Here is a 27,974-nt window from a genome sequence, read left to right on the forward strand (position 1 = left end):
TTCCACTGAGACACAGTACAGCTTTATTTAAGTCAAACTTCAGGCATGTCTGAACTCCTCAGCTCCAACTCAACCTCACAACCTCATTTAGAATGAAAAGACAGAATCAATAGTTTGAAATAAAAAGACAGTCATGTACAAAAAGAGTGTCATCCTCACAGTCACACACATTTAGAAGCAACATTTTACAGGCAATAGCACGCCACAGTAACATGATCCTATGCAAGTTCAATGCAATCTATGTACAAGTCTTAACATTATGCAATATAACACAGGCTGCTGAACAGTAAAATAATATGGTCACTTTTTGTTCATCCAATTTGTCATTGAAGCAACATCGAGAGATGGGTACGACCAGAGCCATATATTTAGGAGTTGGGACACTGAGGTTTCTGAATTATGATGCATTTTACATGACACAACAATATTCTATGGCAGCCATAAACAATGCTATGTAACTGAATGTCTAGAATTAGAACAATAATAAATATTTTAAAAGTTGGACCAACTCTCTAAAATATATGGCTTTGGGTACAACCCCAGCAGATTCACCAGAGTACTTTCACTACATGACTGTGGTGAAATGAGTTCCTCTGAAATCACTGTTCCTCCTAATATCTGGGAGAGCATGTCAATCACATGTAATGACAGAAATAACAACTAGTATTGCACAAAATAAACAATAACTGAAAGGTGTAGAACAGAAACATATGACTCAGAGAGGGCCACTTTCAAAGTCTGTGTAGGAAGATAATACTTTGATAATCTTAATCTTCGTAACCCTACTGTCTGACATCCCTTTCAGTGAGAACCAACTGTCTTTCCTAAAGTATGGCCACTATATGATCATGTATAAACATGGGTCAAATCGATAATGTCGGTGATAAACAGAATGACAACCTGCAACACACACTCAGACTATACTGCATTGTACAGGTGTTCAAGTTCAACTGGCATAAAGTGAGTAAGTTCAAAAGGAGGTGCAAAAAATAAGGGTTATTTGGTTTGGCCTTGATAATCTCTGTGCGATACCAAGAGGATAAAAAGACAATGCAATGACATAAAAGAGCATTAACATGTGGTTGTTTTTAACATGAAGTAGCTTCAAAGATGCATACAAAAGATATCCTCAACAGATCAAAGAACAGATTCCGAACAGATTTGCACTTCTTTCAGAATGGAAGGGGTGCTTCAATAGTCTTGGGTGAAAATGAATGATACAGTTCTACATAAATTGCTGGTGTGTGTTGGGGTGAGTGTACAATGGTCTGGTTGACATGTTCACTTAGTGACGGTTAGAGAAGGTTAGACTAGTGACTCCTGTACAGGATCTGAAATTAGTCTCAGAATGAAAAGGCCGAATATCTATCATCTACCATGTCAAATCAGTTATCAGTAAAACACTCATGAAGTTCTTGAACACATTGCACTGTAGTACAAAACATGAACAAATACAAAAATAAAGAATGTAAAGAAAGAAATATATTTCAAGTTTTAAAAGTTTGTTAAAAAATATGGAAAAGTGCATTGATGCACCCCATACTGAGCTGTGTGGACCAGTACCTATCTGAAAAAAAACGATAATTTGGCAGGTTTGAGAGCAGTATGTCTATTAAAGTGTTAGTTTACCCTAAAATCTAATTTGATAGACGTTTCCATACTTCTACTTAAATCTAACTGAGTCCATATTCCATTCTGTTGAGTTTAACCTGGTTTATGCATTAGGAGTAAACAGCATGCTTCAATTCGAAATGAATAGAAGATATTGGCACAATCTAATTTATATTTTGTTAAGACAGACGTTGAATGTGGACAGCTTGACACTCAACAGAGGTATAGAAATGTTTGACAAACTTTATGGGTGAGCTATCGTTTTACAGGCATAATCATAATCAGTCGGTAACATACCAGAGAAGAGAAAAGCACAGGCTCAGACAAGATTAGCAGACTAATCTTGTAATTTTATCATGATAATGCGAGTTTAGGCTGAATGAAGTGCTTGGTTACTTCACATCACAATTTTCACTTGCTTTTAACTGCTTCAACATCAGTAAAGTGAGTCACAACACAGCCAGCCTGGCATATGAGCAGCTGTTAAACATTGTGGAATCATTACACTAATAGAAAACATGTTAAATGTATTAGACAACTACACACAGAATCATCAATTGTAAAGCTCCCTATTGCTTCATAGTATATGTTACTTAATACTTTGGGAGGGAGCGATTTTCCAATAGGTGTTTTTGATACATAAATCAACTAGTATAAAAAGGGTGTGATATAATTATAAAAATCTGTCATAGGAGGATGAGAGATTAAAAACACTTTACATAATACATGTATATGTTTGTAGAATATGATCTTTTCATTGTACTGAAGTTTAACTTAATGTTTATACAAAACCAATTTGTGGTGATGCACACAGTCATACAAAAAGTGAAAATAAATACCCACTGAATGTACTTGAACACCTTGAATTAAGATGAGGGCGTTAGTCGTTCTACTAGGGCAAAGAATAGAAAGTGTTGTCGGCAGTAACTTGTGTCAGAGAACGTTTTCAGTCTCTCAAAGATATTTGGATCATGTCGTTGGACCTTTTAGCAGAAATTACAATACAGTTTAAAATTCCAACATTACTACAGAAAAGAGGTATCCATTTCAAGCATGTACAATGTCATATGTTCTACTATATACATGTATGTTATGACGTACCTAAAGTATGTAGCAATAAATGGTGAAAGTGCTTTAAAAAGGTTTAGCAGAACAATTTAAAACAAAACATTTGAGTGCACAGTACAGTACACACACCATCACTTACATTACTGCACACAGGGCCAATGAACAGCTACCTATCTGTCAGGTCAGTGTATGGGAAATAAGAGTCCCTCTAGGTGGGCTGCAGTACTGTGTACAAACAGACTGGGACCATATCTGTACAATACTCACTTTGGAGGAAATCATTACCAAACGTAAGCTGCTCAACCTCTCAATTTTAATGAAATGCAACTTCCTCTCCAAAACGGCCTTTCTATTTCTGTTTCCATAGATATACAGTGAAGGGGTCTGTGGATAACACTGATGTCTCCCCTCTTATTCTGGGGTTTACAATAGGAGCCAATTATGTACACAATAGAGAGTGAGACTGGGGAACTTGCGAATGGAACTTACATGTAATGATGATGTGATGTCATACCATTACACTATAAGCCATTATAATTCACCTTATTAGAAGGACTATATTAACAAGGAGATCTGCGCATTGCTAAACACCTAACAAACAATAATACACCACTCACAGAGATGAAGTGAGATAATCTGTCTGTAAACATTAACAAACATACATATATATATATATATATATTTATATTCATCTATACTCATAAGTATATCAAAAACCGGTATAAGGAATGTCGGAATGTAGTGTGTAGTCCTGAAAATTGCACAAATCTGTTTTTCTTTTCGTTGTGAAAGGAGAGCTAGATAGAGATAATAGATCATGTTTGGAGTGTTGAGGGTTGCAGAGGAGTGTTGGGCCTGGCTCTGCTGTCTCATCAACACACAGCAAAGCCTTCTATGGGCGTGAAACGGCACCTGGCCTCTGGCAACGGGCGCCAAGCAACCCCAGCTCACAGGAAGTAAACAAAGAGAAAAGCAGCATGATGGAGGGAGGTTTACACCCCCTCTTCTTCCCCCTCACTGAGTTATTCAAAGTGCTGATTAACCAAGAACATAAGAACACTAACAGAGTTTCCACGCCTCTAGAAATTACAGAATCATGAAGTGTTGAAACTGAAACACTGGGTGTTTGGGGTGATGTCAGTGGCCGGAGAGAAAGGCAGGGCTATGGGCACACCTCTCCATCTCCCCTTGCCCTCTCCTCCACTCCCACTATCCTTAGACACAGAGGAGCTCTGCTCCGATCTCTGGTATAGAACAACTCTCACCGCTCACACCAGCCCATGAGAATCTCAAGTGTAACTGGTGGCTGCAATTCTGGTCTCTCTCACCTGAGGGCACATCTCTAATCACACCCTATTCCATAAAGGTATAGTGCTACATTTCTAGTGCACTATATAGGAATTAGGGTGCTATTTGAGATAGCTTCACTCTCAGTCCTACTGGCTGTGCTCCTCCTCAGGGTCCTGTGGCTCCTCTTTGACGCTGACCGTGCCAGGGGGGTGTGTGTGAGTGTGTGCAGGGTTGGTGTTGGGGCCCAGGGGACTGAGAGGGTTGTGGTTGGAGCAGCAGGGGCGGCCCTCTAGGGTAGAGGGGCTGAGAGCCCCCCCCTCATGATCCCGGCAGAAGGAGCGAGGGCAGAAGTCACAGAGGGATGAGGCTGGGACACCACACACACTGCAGTCATGCCACGGGCACTCCCAACGGCCTAAACATACACAGAGAAAAGGTTACTACTGATTTACAGACAGAGAGACAGACACAGACAGACACAGACAGACAGACACAGACAGACACAGACAGACAGACAGTGCGTACCATATGGAGGTTTGGTGAGGTTGAGACACAGCAGGTGGTAAGCTTTAGGACAGTCCTTCTTGTCACACATGACCAGCTCTCCTCCCTCTCCACAGCAGAAACAGATGTACTCATGTGTGTGTTTTCCCTCCGGTCGCAGCTTACGCTTCTTGGGCTTCAGTTTAGCGTTCCTCGCCTTCTCCTCCACCACTGCACTCTGATGGACAGACAGAAAAACAACGATGTTTAACAATCTGCTCAGCGGGGACATTCTGAAAATGTACCTAGTTAAAGCGGAGAGAGAGAGAGAGGAGTTATCAGCCCTGTTAGGCCAGCTTTTATATCACCAGAATAACACTTTAGATGTTCTCCGTGATTGAATGTAGACCCTGCCACATACATCTTGTGTCTGAGCCGTTGAATTGCGACGGCTCAAACACGAGACATATGTGGCAGGGTCGACAGTCAATCACGAATTACAAAAAGAAAACCAGCCCCGTCGCGGACATCGACGTCTTGCTCCCAGACAAATGAAACAACTTCTTTACTCGCTTTGAAGACAATACAGTGCCACTGACACGGCCCGCTACCAAAGCCCGTGGGCTCTCCTTCTCCATGGCCAACGTGAGTAAAACAATTAAGCGTGTTGTCCCTTGCAAGGCTGTTGGCCCAGACGGCATCCCTAGCCACGTTCTCAGAGCATGCGCAGACCATCTGGCTGGTGTGTTTATGGACATATTCAATCGCTCCCTATCCCAGTCTGCTGTCCTCAAGATGACTACCATTGTTCTTGTTCCCAAGAAAGCTAAGGTAACTGAACTAAATTACTATCGCCCGTAGCACTCACTTATGTCATCATAAATAGCTTTGAGAGACTAGTCAAGGACCACATCACCTCTACTTTACCTGATACCCTAGACCCACTCCAAATTGCTTACCGCCCCAATAGGTCAACAGACGACACAATCGCCACCACACGGCACAATCCCTTCTAGACAAGGGGAATACCTATGTAAAAATGCTGGACTACAGCTCAGCATTTAACACCATAGTACCCTCCAAACTCATCATTAAGCTCGAGACCCTGGTCTCGACCCCGCCCTATGCAACTGGGTCCTGGACTTTCTGACGGGCCGCCCCCCAGGTGGTGAAAGTAGGAAACAACATCTCCACCCCGCTGATCCTCAACACTGGTGCCGCACAAGGGTACGTTCTGAGCCCTCTCCTGTACTCCCTGTTCACCCACTACTGCATGGCTATGCACGCCTCCAACTCAATCATCAAGTTTGCAGACGACACTACAGTGGTAGGCTTGATTACCAACAACGACGAGACGGCCTACAGGGAGGAGGTGAGGGCCCTCAGAGTGTGGTGTCAGGAAAATAACTTCTCACTCAACGTCATCATCTCCTTTGTTTTGTTCGTGGACTTCAGGAAACAGCAGAGGGAGTACCACCCTATCCACATTGATGGCACAGTAGTGGAGAAGGTGGAAAGTTTTAAGTTCCTGGGCGCACACATCACAGACAATCTGAAATGGTGCACCCACACAGACAGTGTGGTGAAGAAGGCGCAACAGCGCCTCTTCAACCTCAGAAGGCTAAAAAAATGTTGCTTGTCACCCAAAACACTGACAAACTTTTACAGATGCACAATCGAGAACATCCTGTCTGGCTGTATCACCGCCTGGTATGGCAACTGCACCGCCCTCAACAGCAAGGCTCTCCAGAGGGTAGTGCGGTCTGCACAATGCATCACTGGGGGCAAACTATCTACAGCACCCGATGTCACAGGAAGGCCAAAAGGATCATCAAGGACAACAACCACCCGAGCCACTGCCTGTTCACCCAGCTATCATCCAGAAGGCGAGGTCAGTACAGGTGCATCAAAGCAGGGACCAAGAGACTGAAACACAGCTTCGATCTCAAGGCCATCAGACTGTTAAACAGCCATCACTAACATTGAGAGGCTCCTGCCAACATACAGACAGACTCAAATCTCTGGCCACTTTAAAAAAACGGATTTAATAAATATATCACTAGTCACTTTAAATATAGCCACTTTAATAATGTTTACATCCTACATTACTCACTTCATATGTACAGTGGGGCAAAAAAGTATTTAGTCAGCCACCAATTGTGCAAGTTCTCCCACTTAAAAAGATGAGAGGCCTGTAATTGTCATCATAGGTACACTTCAACTATGACAGACAAAATGAGGGAAAAAAATCCAGAAAATCACATTGTAGGATTTTTAATGAATTTATTTGCAAATTATGGTGGAAAATAAGTATTTGGTCAATAACAAAAGTTTCTCAATACTTTGTGATTTGATTTGATTTACTTTGTTATATACCCTTTATTGGCAATGACAGAGGTCAAACATTTTCTGTAAGTCTTCACAAGGTTTTCACACACTGTTGCTGGTATTTTGGCCCATTCCTCCATGCAGATCTCCTCTAGAGCATTGATGTTTTGGGGCTGTTGCTGGGCAACATGGACTTTCAACTCCCTCCAAAGATTTTCTATGGGGTTGAGATCTGGAGACTAGCTAGGCCACTCCAGGACCTTGAAATGCTTCTTACAAAGCCACTCCTTCGTTGCCCGGGCGGTGTGTTTGGGATCATTGTCATGCTGAAAGACCCAGCCACGTTTCATCTTCAATGCCCTTGCGGATGGAAGGAGGTTTCCACTCAAAATCTCACGATACATGGCCCCATTCATTCTTTCCATTACACGGATCAGTCATCCTGGTTCCTTTGCAGAAAAACAGCCCCAAAGCATGATGTTTCCACCCCCAAGCTTCACAGTAGGTATGGTGTTCTTTGGATGCAACTCAGCATTCTTTGTCCTCCAAACAAAACGAGTTGAGTTTTTACCAAAAAGTTACATTTTGGTTTCATCTGACCATATAATAATAATAATAATATGACATTCTCCCAATCTTCTTCTGGGTCATCCAAATGCTCTCTAGCAAAATTTAGATGGTCCTGGACATGTACTGGCTTAAGCAGGGGGACACGTCTGGCACTGCAGGATTTGAGTCCCTGGCGGCGTAGTGTGTTACTGATGGTAGGCTTTGTTACTTTGGTCCTGGCTCTCTGCAGGTCATTCACTAGGTCCCCCGGTGTGGTTCTGGGATTTTTGCTCACCGTTCTTGTGATCATTTTGACCCCACGGGGTGAGATTTTGCATGGAGCCCCAGATCGAGGGAGATTATCAGTGGTCTTGTATGTCTTCCATTTCCTAATAATTGCTCCCACAGTTGATTTCTTCAAACCAAGCTGCTTACCTATTGCAGATTCAGTCTTCCCAGCCTGGTGCAGGTCTACAATTTTGTTTCTGGTGTCCTTTGACAGCTCTTTGGTCTTGGCCATAGTGGAGTTTGGAGTGTGACTGTTTGAGATTGTGGACAGGTGTCTTTTATACTGATAACAAGTTCAAACAGGTGCCATTAATACAGGTAATGAGTGGAGGACAGAGGAGCCTCTTAAAGAAGAAGTTAGGTCTGTGAGAGCCAGAAATCTTGCTTGTTTGTAGGTGACCAAATACTTATTTTCCACCATAATTTGCAAATAAATTAATTAAAAATCCCACAATGTGATTTTCTGGATTTTTTTTTCTCATTTTGTCTGTCATAGTTGAAGTGTACCTATAATGAAAATTACAGGCCTCGCTCATCTTTTTAAGTGGGAGAACTTGCACAATTGGTGGCTGACTAAATACTTTTTTGCCCCACTGTATATACTGTACTCTATACCCTCTACTGCATCTTGCCTATGCCGCACAGCCATCGCTCATCCATTTATTTATATGTACATTCTTATTCATCCCTTTACATTTGTGTGTATAACGTAGTCGTTGTGAATTTGTTAGATTACTTGTTAAATATTACTGAACTGTCGGAACTAGAAGCACAAGCATTTCACTACACTCGCATTAACATCTGCTAACCATGTGTATGTGACCAATAAGATTTTATTTGATTTCGACAACATGGCAGACAAACCATGGACAGAAGGGATCTGCTGAGGTGAGACATCAGTAACATGTTACTTGATTCCTACATGATGCAGTCATAATGAGAATGTGGGTGCGTCTCGTACCGTAGGCCGCACCCCCAGGAAGCCAGAGCAGTTCTCAGCACCACAGTGGCACGACGACCTTCTGTTACCCATAAGGTCCAGATTATAGTTAAACGTCAGCTCAGTGCCTACAGAACACACAGACGATTATAGTTAAACGTCAGCTCAATGCCTACAGAACACACAGACGATTATAGTTAAACGTCAGCTCAGTGCCTACAGAACACACACAGACGATTATAGTTAAACGTCAGCTCAATACCTATAGAACACACACAGACGATTATAGTTAAACGTCAGCTCAGTGCCTACAGAACACACACAGACGATTATAGTTAAACGTCAGCTCAATACCTATAGAACACACACAGACGATTATAGTTAAACGTCAGCTCAATGCCTATAGAACACACACAGACGATTATAGTTAAACGTCAGCTCAGTGCCTACAGAACACACACAGACGATTATAGTTAAACGTCAGCTCAGTGCCTACAGAACACACACAGACGATTATAGTTAAACGTCAGCTCAGTGCCTACAGAACACACACAGACGATTATAGTTAAACGTCAGCTCAATGCCTATAGAACACACACAGACGATTATAGTTAAACGTCAGCTCAGTGCCTACAGAACACACACAGACGATTATAGTTAAACGTCAGCTCAATACCTATAGAACACACACAGACGATTATAGTTAAACGTCAGCTCAGTGCCTACAGAACACACACAGACGATTATAGTTAAACGTCAGCTCAATACCTATAGAACACACACAGACGATTATAGTTAAACGTCAGCTCAGTGCCTACAGAACACACACAGACGATTATAGTTAAACGTCAGCTCAGTGCCTACAGAACACACACAGACGATTATAGTTAAACGTCAGCTCAATACCTATAGAACACACACAGACGATTATAGTTAAACGTCAGCTCAGTGCCTATAGAACACACACAGACGATTATAGTTAAACGTCAGCTCAGTGCCTACAGAACACACACAGACGATTATAGTTAAACGTCAGCTCAATGCCTGCAGGAGACAGGAGATCGATCAGAGAGATCAAACAACAAAGATACAGAACGTGTGTGTGCTGCTCTCCTCACCAGCCTCCATGTCACTCAGGGTGAAGAGGCCTATGCGTATGTCTCCGTTGACAGTCCATTTCTGTGTCTCACAGTTGGGGCTGCAGCTGTGGTTAATGAAGCGAGAGGAGTTCCCTTTGGGCCCGGCATCTATCACCCGGTCCTGAAGCACACACACACACACACACACACACACACACACACACACACACACACACACACACACACACACACACACACACACACACACACACACACACACACACACACACACACACACACACACACACACACACACACACACACACACACACACACACACACACACACACACAGTTAGACCCCCCCCACACACAGCCAAGAGACGCACACTACTGAACAGCGAGAGAGACAGATTCATACACATTCTATGTATTACCAGTGATGAGGTGAAGGTGTCAATTAAAGGAGCCCATTTCAGACTACTGGGACAAAGTCTAAAATGTCATTACCTTGGTGAGAGTGAGCATGTAGAAGTCGGTCACGTGGTTCTCATGAGCGCGTTTGATTCGCTGCTGGCACTCCTCTGAATCTATCACCTCTCCCACGTACTCTGTCACAAAATCTCCCTACGGAAGAGGCACAGAGCACATACAAAACACAATACACATCAATACCTACAACAAAGCACACCTGTGGTGTTATTAATAATCATCTCTGATCTACACATACACAGGCTCGGTTCCATGTTGGTCTTTAGCCCCGGTCCCTAAGCCCTCAGCCTGTTCACAGATCTGAAAGGTTTGGATCGGTTCAAACATCAAATATGACAGGCTAGGTGGAACCCTCACAATGATGCTAATGCCAATCAATTTCAAAGGACACATAAACGGTTAGGGTCTAGGGATAGAAACAGAACCAGGTCCCACACTACGTCCACCCCAGTGGCCCTCACTCACCTTCCTGAGGGCCTGGTTGGTCTTGAGGCCCCAGCCGCAACCCTCTGTCTTAATGACCTCTGTCTCAGAGTACAGACGCTTCGAGAAGCATTGGTTCTCACAGCTATCACCTGCTGGACACACCTAGGACAGGAAAACAGGGTTGAATAGGGCTGCACACGCAAACACACACACACCAACACCAACACACACACACACACACACACACACACACACACACACACACACACACACACACACACACACACACACACACACACACACACACACACACACCTGTGAGTGACACTCATACTGCAGCATGCGGTTGAGACATTGGGAGTCCAGGCTGCAGGGGTGTTGGTCTGTGGGTTTACAGTTGCATCGTGGGATTTCTGACAGGTCGGCTATGTGCACCTGCACCTTTCCCACTGGCTTGTTGGACTGAGAGAGACATGACAACAATGTCACAATGAGATATAAAGAGGTCTCATTCAGCTCAATCCATTTTGTTCTGCAAAGCAAGACTTTATATGGCAGAAGATTTGTAGGGCAGGGGATGTGTTTGTAGGGCAGGGGATGTGTTTGTAGGGCAGGGGATGTGTTTGTAGGGCAGGGGATGTGTTTGTAGGGCAGGGGATGTGTTTGTAGGGCAGGGGATGTGTTTGTAGGGCAGGGGATGTGTTTGTAGGGCAGGGGATGTGTTTGTAAGGCAGGGGATGTGTTTGTAGGGCAGGGGATGTGTTTGTAGTGTAGGGGATGTGTTTGTAGGGCAGGGGATGTGTTTGTAGGGCAGGGGATGTGTTTGTAGGGCAGGGGATGTGTTTGTAGGGCAGGGGATGTGTTTGTATGTGTTTGTAGGGCAGGGGATGTGTTTGTATGTGTTTGTAAGGCAGGGGATGTGTTTGTAGGGCAGGGTGTTTGTATGTGTTTGTAGGGCAGGGGATGTGTTTGTAAGGCAGGGGTGTTTGTATGTGTTTGTAAGGGGATGTGTTTGTAAGGCAGGGGTGTTTGTATGTGTTTGTAGGACAGGGGATGTGTTTGTAGGGCAGGGGATGTGTTTGTAGGGCAGGGGATGTGTTTGTAAGGCAGGGGATGTGTTTGTAGGGCAGGGGATGTGTTTGTAGGGCAGGGGATGTGTTTGTAGGGCAGGGGAGGATGTGTTTGTAGGGCAGGGGATGTGTTTGTAAGGCAGGGGATGTGTTTGTAGGGCAGGGGATGTGTTTGTAGGGCAGGGGATGTGTTTGTAAGGCAGGGGATGTGTTTGTAAGGCAGGGGATGTGTTTGTAGGGCAGGGGATGTGTTTGTAAGGCAGGGGATGTGTTTGTAAGGCAGGGGATGTGTTTGTAGGGCAGGGGATGTGTTTGTAAGGCAGGGGATGTGTTTGTAAGGCAGGGGATGTGTTTGTAAGGCAGGGGATGTGTTTGTAAGGCAAGGGATGTGTTTGTAAGGCAGGGGATGTGTTTGTAAGGCAGGGGATGTGTTTGTAAGGCATGGGGATGTGTTTGTAAGGCAGGGGGATGTGTTTGTAAGGCAGGGGATGTGTTTGTAAGGCAGGGGATGTGTTTGTAAGGCAGGGGATGTGTTTGTAAGGCAGGGGATGTGTTTGTAAGGCAGGGGATGTGTTTGTAAGGCAGGGGATGTGTTTGTAAGGCAGGGGATGTGTTTGTAGGGCAGGGGATGTGTTTTTTAGGGCAGGGGATGTGTTTGTAGGGCAGGGGATGTGTTTGTAAGGCAGGGGATGTGTTTGTAGGGCAGGGGATGTGTTTGTAGGGCAGGGGATGTGTTTTTGGATGTGTTTGTAGGGCAGGGGATGTGTTTGTAGGGCAGGGGATGTGTTTGTGTGTTTGTAGGGGGGATGTGTTTGTAAGGCAGGGGATGTGTTTGTAGGGCAGGGGCTGTGTTTGTAGGGCAGGGGATGTGTTTGTAAGGCAGGGGATGTGTTGTAAGGCAGGGGATGTGTTTGTAAGGCAGGGGGATGTGTTTGTAAGGCAGGGGATGTGTTTGTAAGGCAGGGGATGTGTTTGTAAGGCAGGGGATGTGTTTGTAAGGCAGGGGGATGTGTTTGTAAGGCAGGGGATGTGTTTGTAGGGCAGGGGATGTGTTTGTAGGGCAGGGGATGTGTTTGTAAGGCAGGGGATGTGTTTGTAAGGCAGGGGATGTGTTTGTAAGGCAGGGGATGTGTTTGTAGGGCAGGGGATGTGTTTGTAGGGCAGTGGATGTGTTTGTAGGGCAGGGGATGTGTTTGTAGGGCAGGGGATGTGTTTGTAGGGCAGGGGATGTGTTTGTAGGGCAGGGGTGTATCACAGGAGGTTGGTGGCACCTTAATTGGGGAAGACGAGCTCGTGGTTGTGGCTGGAGCGGAATCAGAGGAATGACATCAAATAGATCATACACATGGTTTGATGCAATTCCATTTGCTCCGTTCCAGCCATTATTATGAGCCGTCCTCCCCTCAGCAGCCTCCACTGGGGTGTATATAGTATGACTGGATATATTACCTTGATGAACTTGTATGGTGAGGGTTTGCGTGAGTTGCGTTCCTGCTCCAGGGCCTCCCTGCTCTCCCTCTGAGCCTTGAGCTCCTGGAACCTGCGAGCAGCCTCCTCCAGAGCTGACACACACAGAAGGGATGGAATTACACTGTGCCTGTCTCACACACTCAGGGTCAAGGCATTATCATTTCACTCAAGAACCAATAGTCCATTTCATAGTTTCCCTTGACGATTCCCAATCTATTGTAGCACAGGGCACAGATTACAGAGCCAAGGTGGCCTCACCTTTCTTGAAGGTCTTGTTGATGTTGATTTGGCCAGTGACAGGGGTTTTGTCATTCTCCACGTAGGGGAACACACGGCCCTGGTTGATCCAGTAGTAGTCATGGGAACCAAAGAAGAAGACGGGGAATTCTCCGATGTCGTGACGGAGCGTCTGGATGTTGGGAGGCACCAGGCGAGGGTTACAGATCTCCGCTGGCCACCACCTGATGGGGACAGACAGGGGACAGCATGGAACATCGGGAAAGAATGTTACCAGTCCAGAAGTTACAGCTAGCTATGAGTGGTGGGGTGGGGGTGCAAAGTACAGCCCGCTGGGCACTTCAATCTGGCCCGCGAGACAATACCAATTTATTTTTTTGCCCTTTTTTCTGCCCAATTTCATGGTATCCAATTAGTAGTTACAGTTTTGTCTCATCGCTGCAACTCCCATACGGACTCGGGAGAGGTGAAGGTCGAAGAGCTCATGCTGCTAACCTGTAGTTTCCCAGTTTGACCCAGACGATCTGTTTGTAGTGGGGTTTCTTTCCTGCCCTACACTCCCTGCAGGACCACGCCCCCTCTGGCATCTCCATCTCCAAACACTCTGGGTGGAACGACGCCGGGCACAATGCACAGCACAGCAGCTTCTCTCCTGCAGGTGTGTGTATGTGTAGAGAGAGAAAAGAGTAGCACAGGGTTAGGGAATGTACTTCCACACCTGGGCACTAGGGGCCACCACACTCTAAGCCTCATCCTTAGGCATGCCAGTCATTCAACCACTTCACTTTACACTGTGAGCAATGCTTTGCCCAAGTAAGTAATATAGTTATCCAGAGAAATAGGTGGAGCCATTGTGACATTGCATCCGCTCGTTTCATGTGTATGAGAAGTGGCTAAGGATAGATATCTCTTGAGTCTTTCCCAAACGAGTCACATTGTTAGAAATTATTCTAACTCCCACAATATAATAAAGATTGCTTTATGTAGATGAAAACTATGCTGTTGTGGACACCATTTTGATAAGCGAAAGCAGTGTTGACATTGCTGTGGTTCTCTGCTTTTACCTCAGCAGTCAGTCATTGATGGTGTAATGGAATGTCTGACAGGCAGGTTTAGAGTACAAGGCCCATTGTACAATCACAACACATGCTATAGCACCCATGATAATAATACATCTGTAAATAAACCATAAATCACAAACAAACTATTACCAAAACAACAGAACGGCACAAAGCTGCCATGCACTCCTGCTTGTAAAGGGGGATGTTTCACTTCCCTGCACCACTGTACTCCACATAGTCTTGGATGGAATCTCATTTAAACCGCATGTGGTTGTGAATGTTTTAAACGTCAAATGGGTAATATCGTTGATGAGTAATAATCACATTATATGTCAACTAGAAGGAAGATTGTCAGCATTTTATTCAAACATTGATTTCTTCATCAAATTGATGTGCTTGTGAGGAATAGTATAACTGCTATGAGCTATAATCTATCACAATCAATATTTATTGGAATAATTAACTCCTTAACAAAGCAATATCTCAAAATGAGACAGCAAACATCCAAGACAGATCGCAGTAAAGTGAGAGCAGCAGATAAATGAGGGACAATTATTTTCATTCAAAAACAGAACTTAGCAGTCATCAAAATAACTCCATTAGATTTAGTCTTTTAGATGAAGACAGGATCAAAGTGCTAAAGCAAAGAGGTTGTGTTCCTTCAGCAGCAACAAGCCCTCAGACAGACAGGATGTAAAATAACTGTGTTTGTGACTTCAGCAGCAACAAGCCCTCAGACAGACAGGATGTAAAATAACTGTGTTTGTGACTTCAGCAGCAACAAGCCCTCAGACAGACAGGATGTAAAATAACTGTGTTTGTGACTTCAGCAGCAACAAGCCCTCAGACAGACAGGATGTAAAATAACTGTGTTTGTGACTTCAGCAGCAATAAGCCCTCAGACAGACAGGGCGTAAAATAACTGTGTTTGTGACTTCAGCAGCAACAAGCCCACAGACAGACAGGGCGTAAAATAACTGTGTTTGTGACTTCAGCAGCAACAAGCCCTCAGACAGACAGGGCGTAAAATAACTGTATGTGACTTCAGCAGCAACAAGCCCTCAGACAGACAGGGCGTAAAATAACTGTGTTTGTGACTTCAGCAGCAATAAGCCCTCACAGACAGGGCGTAAAATAACTGTGTTTGTGACTTCAGCAGCAACAAGCCCTCAGACAGACAGGGTGTAAAATAACTGTGTTTGTGACTTCAGCAGCAATAAGCCCTCACAGACAGGGCGTAAAATAACTGTGTTTGTGACTTCAGCAGCAACAAGCCCTCAGACAGACAGGGTGTAAAATAACTGTGTTTGTGACTTCAGCAGCAACAAGCCCTCAGACAGACAGGGTGTAAAATAACTGTGTTTGTGACTTCAGCAGTAATAAGCCCTCACAGACAGGGCGTTAAATAAATGTTTGTGACTTCAGCAGCAACAAGCCCTCAGACAGACAGGGCGTAAAATAACTGTGTTTGTGACTTCAGCAGCAATAAGCCCTCACAGACAGGGCGTTAAATAACTGTTTGTGACTTCAGCAGCAATAAGCCCTCAGACAGACAGGGTGTAAAATAACTGTGTTTGTGACTTCAGCAGCAACAAGCGCTCAGACAGACAGGGTGTAAAATAACTGTGTTTGTGACTTCAGCAGCAATAAGCCCTCAGACAGACAGGGCGTAAAATAACTGTGTTTGTGACTTCAGCAGCAATAAGCCCTCACAGACAGGGCGTAAAATAACTGTGTTTGTGACTTCAGCAGCAACAAGCCCTCAGACAGACAGGGTGTAAAATAACTGTGTTTGTGACTTCAGCAGCAACAAGCCCTCAGACAGACAGGGTGTAAAATAACTGTGTTTGTGACTTCAGCAGCAACAAGCCCCTTACAGGACGTACAATAACCCAGTGAGACAGGTCATCACCCTTCCCAATGATGATGATGAAATGGGATGATGTTATGTTACAGTGTGCTATGGTCTGCTTGTACAGATTCTATTTTGGGTTTGTGTGTCCCATTCCATCGTTTCACAGAGACGAGCTTAATGTCTGTAACACTTTGTTAACGTGGTTCCTGTTGAACCGGTGCATGTTAGGCTCCCTGACAGGTTATTTAAGCCCTGTTGTAACATTAAGAGCAGCAGATTGTCTGTTCACACTTTAGAGGCAGAACCAAGCAATAAAGAGGAATAACAAATCAAATGTGGGAAGTCTAGACACATTCAAAACACACATACACACGCACCAGTAGGAAAAGGGAGAAAAACAGAGAGTAAAACAGTTATGTTACCTTTCCCAATATTCTTTTTGGTAGCTGTCCAAGAAGAGGGAATCATAGGTAATTTCAACTCAGCACGATTTGACTCAGTCAGAAGGTAGTGGGACTTATAGGCATATGAACTTAATATGATGTCAGTAAGGTCCTGCACTAACAGTCCTACACAAGACACACAGGAAGAGATGGGGTGAGCCGCAATCAGACTACAGTACCCATGATTCCACAGGAAAGAAAGAACACATACGCTGTTAGAACACATAAACGAGAGAAAAAAAACTGAGTAATAAGTTAAATGAAAGAGTCGTCCAAACAGAATACTGTAGATATACAGTGCACTTCGCTTATAAGAAATTGAGAATCAACTGCTTTTAGTAACCATGGGGACAAATGTCACTACTACATTCACAAACAGGCAAATGCATCATAAGTGAAGGCTCAATGACATTTTTTCCAAACACAGACAGAGCTCAGTGGACCAGTACTCTCCTCCTCCTGCTGCTGCGGTGGTGTATCTGAGCTCAGCTAAGCCTCTGTGGTCTCAGCGAGAGCATCACACATCAATTATCTCTATGGGAATAAATAAAGTGTTATAGAGTTGAATGATTAGAGAAGACTAGATTAGAGGGGATCAGATTCAGAGAGAGAGACAGAGGGTCACAATTGGCAGGCCATGATCACAGGAACCAACATGAATGGAAGCTCTGGCTAACTCTGAGAGGAACAGAAGGAGTTGGTTAAGTTGTAGCTATGGCTCTATTCACTCAAACGCTTGCCTAAGGGGCAGGACAAAGCAACATCCCTCCCCCTGCTGTCCTCCAGAGGGGCTGAATCTGGAAGCTTCCCTTAAAGAGACAGTGGGTCAGGGGCCCTGGTCAATAGTAATGGACTATATAGCGAATAGGATGCCATTTGGGACACAGAAAAAGGTGAGTGAGTCAGGGTGGGTACCCCTACAGGAGGTCTAAAGTGAGAGAGATCTTACCTCGGGCACAGAGGAAGCACCAGGTCACATTGACGGGTGAGGAGAGGAGGCCATTCCTCTTGGTGATGCCATGGCTGCTGCAGATCATGATGTGGTGGGTGAGGACCACACTGCCCGCTGCAACGCAGCTGTCCCCTGTGTGGTACGCCACCGGGCAGCGCAGACAACGCATCATATGTCCTAGGGAGGGGGGAGGAAGGGAGGGAGAGACTTTAACACCTACAGTATTTGAGAGAGCATTTTAAAAGCCTAACGTGGCTTCCGTTCCTCTCCTTCATCTAGACCAGTGTTCTGCCCCATACCTTTGGCAGCTTGGTGCAGGTCTCTCTCCAGGCAGCAGGTGGTGCAGGTATGTTGGGGGCAGTGGAACCCCCCGCCCGTACCACCCCCCACAGTACCAGGGAGTTTGTGCACACAGTCATCATGGTAATATCGCCCGCAGCCAACTACAGAGCAGCGCAACACCTCCCCTACCCCAGTCTTACAGCTGAAACACGAGTGAGAGCCTAGAGAGGAGGGAGGTGGCAAAGAGAGGGAGGGAGAGAGTGTGTGTCAGAGACAAAGGGGTGAGATAGAGGTGAGTTCCAGTCGACTTTTCATTCCTCCATCAGAGAAAACTCTCAATGTCTGCACTTGGCTGCTGGGCTGAAATCACACAGAGATTTGTCTGTAGGGTCATTTGCATAATCAGGGCTTGAGCAGTATTTTCTCTGTTCACACTCACACTCATAGCTTCATTAGCATTCACAAAGTAGAAGGATGTGTCTTGGAATAATTTTAATAATCATTTCAGCCATTATGAGACTGTAAAGATGAAAGGAGCAATCAAAGAGAACTTGTCTAATGGTTGTGCAGGTCAATTAATGATTAGGATGTAAATGCATAATGTATACGTTGTGACATCGTGTCATGTCTCACCGTTTCTACATTCCAGACAGGTAAATGTGCCCTCAGGTAGGAAGGTGAGGCCCAGGCACTCCAGATGGAATAGCCGACAGCAGTCCCCCTCACACGACACCAGACCCTCTCCATACACTTCACAGATCTACACACAGAGGAAGAGTTATCACCAATGGGGTATAAAACCTTTTTTTGTATCAGCTATTTAAAAAGACAGAGAGCAGAGAGAGAGAAAAGTAGGAAGAAAGACAGACAGACAATATGACAAGGGGATGGGACAGGAGACCTCTTGGCCTACCGGCCATACAGTGTCCTTCTTGGCCTACCCGGCAGACAGTGTCCCTCTTGGCCTACCTGGCAGACAGTGTCTCTCTTGGCCTACCCGGCAGACAGTGTCCCTCTTGGCCTACCTGGCAGACAGTGTCTCTCTTGGCCTACCTGGCAGACAGTGTCTCTCTTGGCCTACCTGGCAGACAGTGTCTCTCTTGGCCTACCTGGCAGACAGTGTCTCTCTTGGCCTACCTGGCAGACAGTGTCTCTCTTGGCCTACCTGGCAGACAGTGTCTCTCTTGGCCTACCTGGCAGACAGTGTCTCTCTTAGCTGTGCTGCTTCCTTGTCTGGACAGACTGGAGTCCACTGACTGGCTGTCTGACGCGTCGGCATCTACTGCTGCTGGGCTGTCCAAACTCTTCCCAAACAGACTCTACATAGGAGAGAGAGAGCATGAGTGAGTGAGTGTGTGTATCTGTCTGTGTGTGTGTTTGTGTGTGTGTGTCTGTTTACCTGGGGATCGTTGAGGCCTCTAGAGTCAGAGTCGGATGTGTCTCTGTACTGAGAGGAGGCCATCTCTACGTCTGTGGAGGCTCTGCTGCGTTTCTTCAGAGGCTTACAGGCATCCGAGATCTCACTGGCTCCTACACACCATACCACACGTTAACACACACCTCCACAACACTGCTTCCCCCAACAAGTTAAACAAAGCCAGTATGCTTAGAGCAGGATGGGAAAGAGAGTCATAGGACAGAGCTGGAGTCTACCTTTCTGTGAGCCTGTTCTCAGAGTGGTCTCAGGAGCCATCTCAGCCTGCAGGGAGACAGAGAAAGCGAGAGAGGGATGTTGAAAATCTTTATATTGTATTGCAATCCTCCTCTAGAGAACAGAGTGAAAGAACATGCAACACTACAGAGGGGAACAGAACAGTAGGTGGTAGTAGCAGGTTGGTACCTGTTCCTTTTTGGTCTTCTTCTTGGGAACGGCCTCACAGCCTTTCTCTGACTCAGATCTGCTCCTCACTGACCTGCGCTGCTGCTTACGCTCCTGAGAACCTACAGGAATGAGACACCTGGTTAAACACCTGGTTAAAGGTCTGATCTGTGGGGAACATATTGGGGAACATATTCACACAAACACAATATTTACATATTCCAGCAGCCATCACCAGAGGACCCAGAAAACGTCCAAACACATGTGCATACACACGCATGCACAAACACTGCTGTAGAAGTGTTATGTACCTGGTGGGGTGCTGTGCTGAGACCCAGGAGATGAGATGTGCTGTGCTGCTTCCTGGTCACTTCTCTTCTCCTCCTTCACCTTTCTCTCCTCTCCCTCATCACCCTCTTCCTCTGGACTGGGTTCTGGCTTAACTCTACAGCCCTGCTGGGAAGAAAAAAAACTCCACTTAGAAATAAATGCTTCAATTCAGTTTAGAGCGACAACAACTTTTAACACCATTGTCAACTAGGATGTCTAGACAAATAGAGAGCACCCACCTCTGGTGAAAAAGATCCCAGGTCGGCCTGCCGGCCCTCTCCCTCCTCCCTCTCCACCTCTCTCTCCCTCTGTGGTGAGGGCAGGGACTTCCTCTGTAGCAGAGGCCACATTTGGTCACACTTGGTGATCTTTACATTCAGTTTCTTCATTGTGATGGAGAGAGGCAGCAGCTTCCTGGCAGCAGCTGTCTTCCAGGCCCGTACCGGGGCACAGGACTCCTGGGTTCCCCCTGCTTCAGACTGGGTCTTCCGGGCTGGGGGGATGGGCTGTCCAGGGTCCCCGCTCTGGTCCTTTTCTCCCTCAGGGATTTTGAGGTCGGCTGGGTTGTCTGCATTAGGAACACTACACTGCCTACGAGGCTGTCTTCTGGCTGGCTCCACCCGGTCTGGTGATGTCACTGCTCCTTCTTCTTTCTTACTGGTTGAGCTGGAGGAGCTTTGGGTGCGGCTGGCAGCCCTGACAGGGGTCTTCTTGGTGGGCGGGGGGGCGTTGGGGTCTGGGTCGACATAGATGAAGGTATAGTTGTCGATGCGTTCCTGCTGCGTCATCAGGAAGGCGTCCTCTGCATGGCCGACGCCCACCTCCCACTGAGCACGCTCTCTCTGGGGGAAGGGCTTCATCAGCTGACACACACACACACATACAATTTACATTACATTGCAATCATTTGGAAGATGCTCTTATCCAGTCAGTGCATTCAACTAAGTTTAGTAGGAAAAAACAACTACATATCAGAATGATTAAAAGTCAACTCTTCTTACATTACATTTCCAAAAGAATGTGGACACCTGCCTTTCGAACATCTCATTCCAAAATCATGGGCCTTAATATGGAGTTGGTCCCCCCCTTTTCTGCTATAACAGCCTCCACTCTTCTGAAGGCTTTCCACTAGATGTTGGAACATTGCTGCGGGGACTTTCTTCCATTCAGTTACAAGAGCTTAAGTGAGGTCAGGCACTGCTGTTGGACGATTAGGCCTGTCTCACAGTCGGTGTTCCAATTCATCCCAAAGGTGCTCGATGATGTTGAGGTCAGAGCTCTGTGCAGGCCAGTCAAGTTCTTCCACACCGATCTTGACAAATTATGTATTTTTGTTTATTAAACGGTAAGCAAAAACATTGAATTTGGTCATATGTGGAAATGTGCCTTGCGGAAAGTATTCAGACCCTATTTCCAAATTTTGTTGTTACAGCCTTATTCTAAAATGGATTAAATTGTTTTTCCCCTTATCAATCTACACACAATAACCAATAATGACAAAGCAAAAACAGGTTTTATTCAATGTTAGCATATTTAAAAAAAATAAAAAATAAACTGAAATATCACATTTACATAAGTATTCAGACCCTTTACCCTTTACTTTGTTGAAGCACCCTTGGCAGCGATTACCGCCTTGAGTCTTCTTCTAGGGTCACTCCAGAGATGTTCGATTGGGTACAAGTCCGCGTTCTGGCTGGGCCACTAAAGAACATTCAGAGACTTGTCCCGAAGCCACTCTTGTGTTGTCTTGGCTGTGTGCTTAGGGTCTTGACCTGTTGGAAGGTGAACCTTTGCCCCAGTCTGAGGTCCTAAGTGATCTTGAGCAGATTTTCAACAAGGATCTCTCTGTACTTCATCTTTCCTTCGATCCTGACTAGTCTCCCAGTTCTCTCATCTCCACAGAGGAACTCTGGAGCTCTGTCAAAGTAACCATCGGGTTCTTGGTCACCTCCCTGACCAATGCCATTCTCCCGATTGCTCAGTTTGGCCAGGTGTCCAAGAGTCTTGGTGGTTCCAAACTTCTTCCATATAAGAATGATGGAGGCCACTGTGTTCTTGGGGTCCTTCAATGCTGCAGATTTTATTTACTTTACCCTTCCACAGATTTGTGTCGGAGCACTACGGACCATTTCTTCGACCTCATGGCTTAGTTTTTGCTCTGACATGCACTGTCAACCGTGGAACCTTATATAGACAGGTGTGTGCCTTTCCAAATCATGTCCAATCAATTGAATTTACCACAGGTGGACTCCAATCAAGTTGTAGAAATATCTCAAGGATGATAAATGGAAACAGGATGCACCTGAGCTTAATTTTGAGTCTCACAGCAAAGGGTCTGAATACTTGTGTACATAGGTACTGATTTTAATTTTTAATACATTTACAAACATTTCTAAAAACCTGTTGGGATATACCTTTGGGGTATTTTGTGTAGATTGATGAGGAAACACATTTATTTAGCCCATGTTAGAATAAGGCTGTAACGTAACAAAATGTGGAAAAAGTCAAGGGGTCTGAATCCTTTCCGAATGCGCTGTATATTGATTGACACACTCCACTTAAAAACAAAACCATTGCCAAATAATGTCCTGTCACCTGCTATTATAATGAGCCTTGAGTAGGTACCACCCAGCACATCTAGAAGGGAGTGGATTTTATTCTGAACCCCTCTCTTGAGATGACATAGAGCAGGGTTCCCCAACTGGCAAGTTTGTTTAGCAAAAACTAAAAATATATATATTTATAAGAAATATATTTATTTATTTATTTTTATTGCTGTAAAAACGCCAGCAAATCAGCTCCAAGTGATTTTATTTTGGAAATTTGTTCCAAAGTATTACCACACATAGAGATATATGTGATCTTATACAAATACAAGCAAGGTTTGAAATGATTATGTTTTATCCGCTCAAGAAAAGATCGGCCCACAGTTGAATCTAGTTGATGACCCCTGAAGAGAGGCACCTTCTCAAGTGCCTCTACATCAAGATTTCAATGGTAGAGTTGGACCGCTAGGAGCAAAAAGAGCTAGATTTACTAAAAGACCAAAATATATTACTGTCAAAATGATGACCAGAATTTACATGTTTAACAATAACTAATTCTAAAACATCATTTTTTCCCCCTTCTTCATTAAAGTTACTCTTTAAACCAGTGTCCAGAGTATGAGGAGGGTATACTGTCAGGCCATACAGTGCTGTGTCCCTACCTTGTGTCTCTCTGCTGTCTTGGTGGTCTTGCGTAGAGTCTCAGCCTGCAGCTCATCAAACTGGTGTTCTCCCTGGTACATGACCACTCTCTTCTCATGGACCCAGGCCCGCTCTGCCACACTGCCAAAGAACTGCACATGGTACTCTCTGTGACCTGGAGGGCCAGGAGGGACACAGGCAGACAGCAGTTAGAGGCTTTTAAACAGTCATGTCTATAAGTGCTGTACTGGAGTGCCAAGTCTAGGTCCAACAGCTTCTACCCCCAAGCCATAAGACTCCTGAACAGCTAATCAAATGGCTACCCAGACTATTTGCATTGCCCCCCCGCGCGCCTTTACGCTGCTGCTATTCTCTGTTATTATCTATGCATAGTCACTTTAACTCTACCTACATGCACATATTACCTCGACTAACCAGTGCCCCTGCATATTGACTCTTTACCGGTACCCCAGGTATATAGCCTCGCTATAGTTATTTTACTGCTGCTCTTTAATTATGTTACTTTTACTTATCTATTTTTTTACTTAACACGTATTTTTCTTAAAAATTGCATTGTTGGTTCAGGGCTTGTAAGTAAGCATTTCACTGTTGTATTTGGCGCTTGAGACAAATGAAATTTGATTTTATTTTGATTTGGAAAAGAATGTATACACATTTTATGCTCCATGACATGCTCCATGACAGCAGTGTGTGTGTGTGTGTGTGTTTGTTCACCTCGGGTGTTGATGCGTGTGTGGATGTTCATTTGGGGGTCACAGGAGACCATGCAGGGCCACCAGGGGTAGGTACCCACTTTGGCCCACACCAGGTCCCCCACCTCGTGGTTCTTATAGCAACCTGTACCTGTTATCACTGTAGGGTACTGCTTCTGGACCTACAGTACAGGAGGGAGGGAAAACACATACACTCAATTAACAACAGGCAGTCATGCCCTACCCCCAAGACACTTTCTGTAGATTTAAAAGAATCAGATGGGTGTATGCAATCGTCCACTAATCCCTTATTTTCAGATGTCTGAAACTGCTGAAACAGTTACTCTTCGAGTACTGAATAGTGAATTAATCACACTGGATGACCTCAACCAACAGAGAAGGTGCAAACCAACACTTGCCTTAGGTGCCTTGGGTTCTGCTTTGATGGGGGTCTTCTGTGGCTTCTCAGTCTGCCCCACAGGCAGCTCCCGTGGCTGGCTGGGGGTCTGGGCCTGGGTGTGGGTCTGGGGCTGTGGCTGGGTCTGGATGTCCCTGGCCTGCCCTATAGTTTCCCCCTGTTCCTGCTCCTGGTCTTGCTCCTGCCCTTCTTCTTGCTCCAGCAGCCTGACTGTATTTTTCCTATTCTCCTTCTTCATCTCGTGTCTGCTGTGGGTCTGGGAGTCCTCGCTGGCCTGGGACTCCTGCAGCAGGTCTCCACACAGTGCAGACTCAAACAACTCTCTCCCATTCTGGTACGTCTTTATGATCTTCAGTTTGATCTCTGGAGAGCTGGTCTTCTTCAGGATCCCGCTGGAGGGAGCAGGGGGGGTGTGAGGGGGGTGTGTGGAGGAGGTGCTGTCCAGCAGGGAGGGGGGAGGGCTGGTGGAGGGCAAGAGTAACGGGGGAGGGGGGGGGAGAACGTGGGACATGAGGTGAGGTGGTGGGGGAGGTGGTGTTGGGAGGGCAGGGGCAGAGGGCTGTGAGGGTAGGGATGTGGGTGAGGTTGAGGGTGGTAGTGATGAGGATGGTGGTAATGAGGGTGATGGAGGTGGAGGTGGGGGTGTGGGTGGTGTGAAGGTGGAGGAGGAGACAGAGGGGAGCAGGGTCTCTCTTGGAGGACAGGGGCCCTCAGGACCGTTCCTTCCCCAGGCATGAGGCAGTGCTCTCCGTAGCCCCGGATGGCCCCATAGCCGTTGGCCGAGCCGTTGGGAAACTGGGGGTACATGGAGAACTTGGCCTGGGGCTCGTACAGCCCCAACCCAGGAGGGTAACCGTTGGAGACTGGGGGCATGTCCTCGGAGGCCGAGGGCGGGTAGGAGAACTCTGCTTCCAGGGCAGTGTCGTAGGAGGGGCCTCCGCCCTCATCGCTACCGGTGTCGTAGGCGCCCTCCTGACGGATGTTGGCTGAGTCAATGAGCTGAGGGGGTTGCTGAATTGTATTTCCCATGATCCCTTGCATGAAAGAAAAGGAGAAATCCATTGTTGTGCTCCTGCATCCTTAACTGTCCTGTTCTCTGGCTGGACCTGGAAGAGGACAGACACATAGGAGAGGGCTTGATATATTGATATGGGTTAATATGATGTTAGAAAGGATGTGACTGAAAGAACAATCAGATCTACTACTGTGCATCTATCTTTTTTAATCAAGGATAAGAAATGTTTATCAATCATCCCAGGTAGAGAAATAATGTGACTTACAGTATAAAGAGATAACAGAACTGTCTATATATCTAATCTAATCCTACTGGTAAGGAAAGGCACAGACTGTTCTGATGAGAACTTGTGCGATATTCTCTTGATGCATCGAATAATATAACTGATCTAAATGTTTTCATGTTTGAAATCTCTTTCCCATAATAAGACCTAAGAGTTCCCTGCACAGTGTGCACTGAATGAACAAAAATATGTCTGCTGAACGCTTTGCTTTCCCCCATCATTTTAAAGGCTGGCCATCTCTAATTAACGTTAATGTTATAAAGTTGTTATTAGTGTCCTAATCTTAAACACTATTAGTGTCCTGATACTCAACTGGTAAATGTTCACATACAGATAGATTACCAAAATAATAAAAGTGTAGATCAAGATCATCACGCTATGAGATATAAGTTTTGGGGAACACTGTCTGAATGAGCTAGGCTGCCATAGTCTCAGGGGCCACAGTCACTCTGTGTAATTTCTGTATAATATGAGAGATCCCTGCCAGTAGTGGAGACATCAGAGCCAACCTTTGAGTGCCAAAGAATGCAACTCATCACTCAAACAGCACAGGCACAATTAGCAGTTCTGAACGACTCATAATGATTGCACGGTAGTAGGCAATGTTGTGGTTATTTAAGTTAACCGCTGTTGTACTTATGGTAGTTTTTCTGACCTTGTGACCTGATCAGGGAAAACCCTCTTATGATTGCCTATACAGTCAGAGTGATAGCCTACAGTTTAGGCCACAGAGTTTTTCCTGGTCAGTTCAAGGAGTATAAATATACTGTGTGTACCTAATAAATGCCTTTGTTTTAGCCTCTGCCAAAATATGAGAAATCCTTAATTTCACTTCTAAAAAAAATCATATTGTTTGATCTCAAACCATCATGAATAAATGAAATGTACTATTAATGTGTAGGCAGGCCCTACACATTTCACTCAGTCAAACGGCTCTAGATTTGAAAGCATAGCCTAGACGGCCAAGCTCCCATGCCCTGGGTGAGACAGAAGTACAGGGATAATACAGTGATAATTACAGTAATAATACATTGATTCCGAAATTGAACAGTTAAATAAAGTGTCATAACGTTGTTACATGCACAACATAACCTTTAATCAATGTGTCCTTTTTTGGTGTAGACTAAACCTTGATTTGATTGAGATTAAGCAGCCTTTATTGCCATTCACAAGGTGATATAAGGGGAAATTCATTCTCATTAATATGTATCACAGCTACTACTGCTGGATGAGAATATAAAGTAATGTAGATCACGCAGTCCAGCTTTGTATACACGAGTTGATACACTGTAACACTGGGGTCACTTTATTGAAGAAAACGACGCGCACACAGACTGAAATATTGTTACATTGTACTGAGTGATTGAACTACATCATTAGCAGCCGTGCTGTGCACTGTTCTGCTGCGATGTTTTTATCTAGCTAGCGTAGTTAGCTCTCATGAACACTGGCAAATGAAATATCGTGTCAATATAAAAACACGTATCTAAAGACGAGACGATGTTCTTGCATTCTGACACGTCCGCAATGTTTACTCTTGTGTGACATTTCAATACGATGCGGAAGACTAGAAACAAGATGGCAAAGGAAGCTATACATTGTTGCCAATATGGCTGCCTTTGCCCCTTTAAATCAAATTGTCTATCGTGATAACACCTCCATCATTCGTTTGAAGAAAATGTTAAAATATAAACCTAAATCCACACGGCGAAAACCTTTGCTAAATGCAGTTAGGATGTCAGCAAGCTGTTTATCAATGATAAAGATTAGGAGAACGGAAAACGAAAGATGCTGTGAGAGTCGCGAGATGTATTAAAATAAAATGTCAATACCTTCAGCGTGTCCCATTCTAAACACATACACCAGATATCTGCGCTTCCTTGTGCAAATTACAAAAAGGGATAAAATAAAAAATCTTGGGAAAATATTAGAATGCAGGCCTCTCCGTTTCTAACGCAATTCATTAATAGGGGCAATTTACGGTCACTGCTCGGTCCCCATGTCTTGTCTATTTGCTGTAGAACCTAAGGCCTAGTATTTTGCGGAATCTTGGTGGGAATGATCTCGCCCCCTTATGTATTTTCATTTTACTGGCTCCCTCTTCCTTCAGCTGTAACAAAAGCACCCTGCTTTGGGCCTTGTCTGTCTCGCTCAGCGCCAAATCACAAGCTCCCGATTGGCGGGGGTCACACAACCAGGCGCAAACCGGGATGTGTAGTTCTAATCGTTTAGAGAACATCTCAGCAGCAGAATAAAAATACATGTAGCCCTATAAAGAAAACAAT

At 45.1% G+C, this 27,974-nt stretch overlaps 1 protein-coding gene across 1 annotated transcript; it reads right to left on the bottom strand.

The window, feature by feature from the left end:
• On the bottom strand, window positions 1-27,828 carry LOC118371621 (histone-lysine N-methyltransferase NSD3-like). Its single transcript, XM_052479942.1, is given in 25 exon segments — window positions 1-4,384; window positions 4,495-4,690; window positions 8,579-8,685; window positions 9,676-9,817; window positions 10,146-10,262; window positions 10,593-10,715; window positions 10,869-11,015; window positions 13,073-13,185; window positions 13,352-13,554; window positions 13,826-13,982; window positions 16,669-16,815; window positions 17,639-17,818; window positions 17,941-18,144; window positions 18,557-18,683; window positions 19,117-19,242; window positions 19,323-19,453; window positions 19,577-19,622; window positions 19,764-19,864; window positions 20,054-20,198; window positions 20,312-20,935; window positions 23,281-23,435; window positions 23,996-24,155; window positions 24,393-25,064; window positions 25,067-25,497; window positions 27,522-27,828. Coding segments are annotated over 24 exon segments (4,779 nt in total). The 5' UTR covers window positions 25,454-25,497; window positions 27,522-27,828; the 3' UTR covers window positions 1-4,115.
• Between the last annotated feature and the right edge of the window lie 146 nt (window positions 27,829-27,974).

Source organism: Oncorhynchus keta, chromosome 25, assembly GCF_023373465.1.
Source record: "Oncorhynchus keta strain PuntledgeMale-10-30-2019 chromosome 25, Oket_V2, whole genome shotgun sequence".
NCBI classification, from domain to species: Eukaryota; Metazoa; Chordata; class Actinopteri; order Salmoniformes; family Salmonidae; genus Oncorhynchus; species Oncorhynchus keta.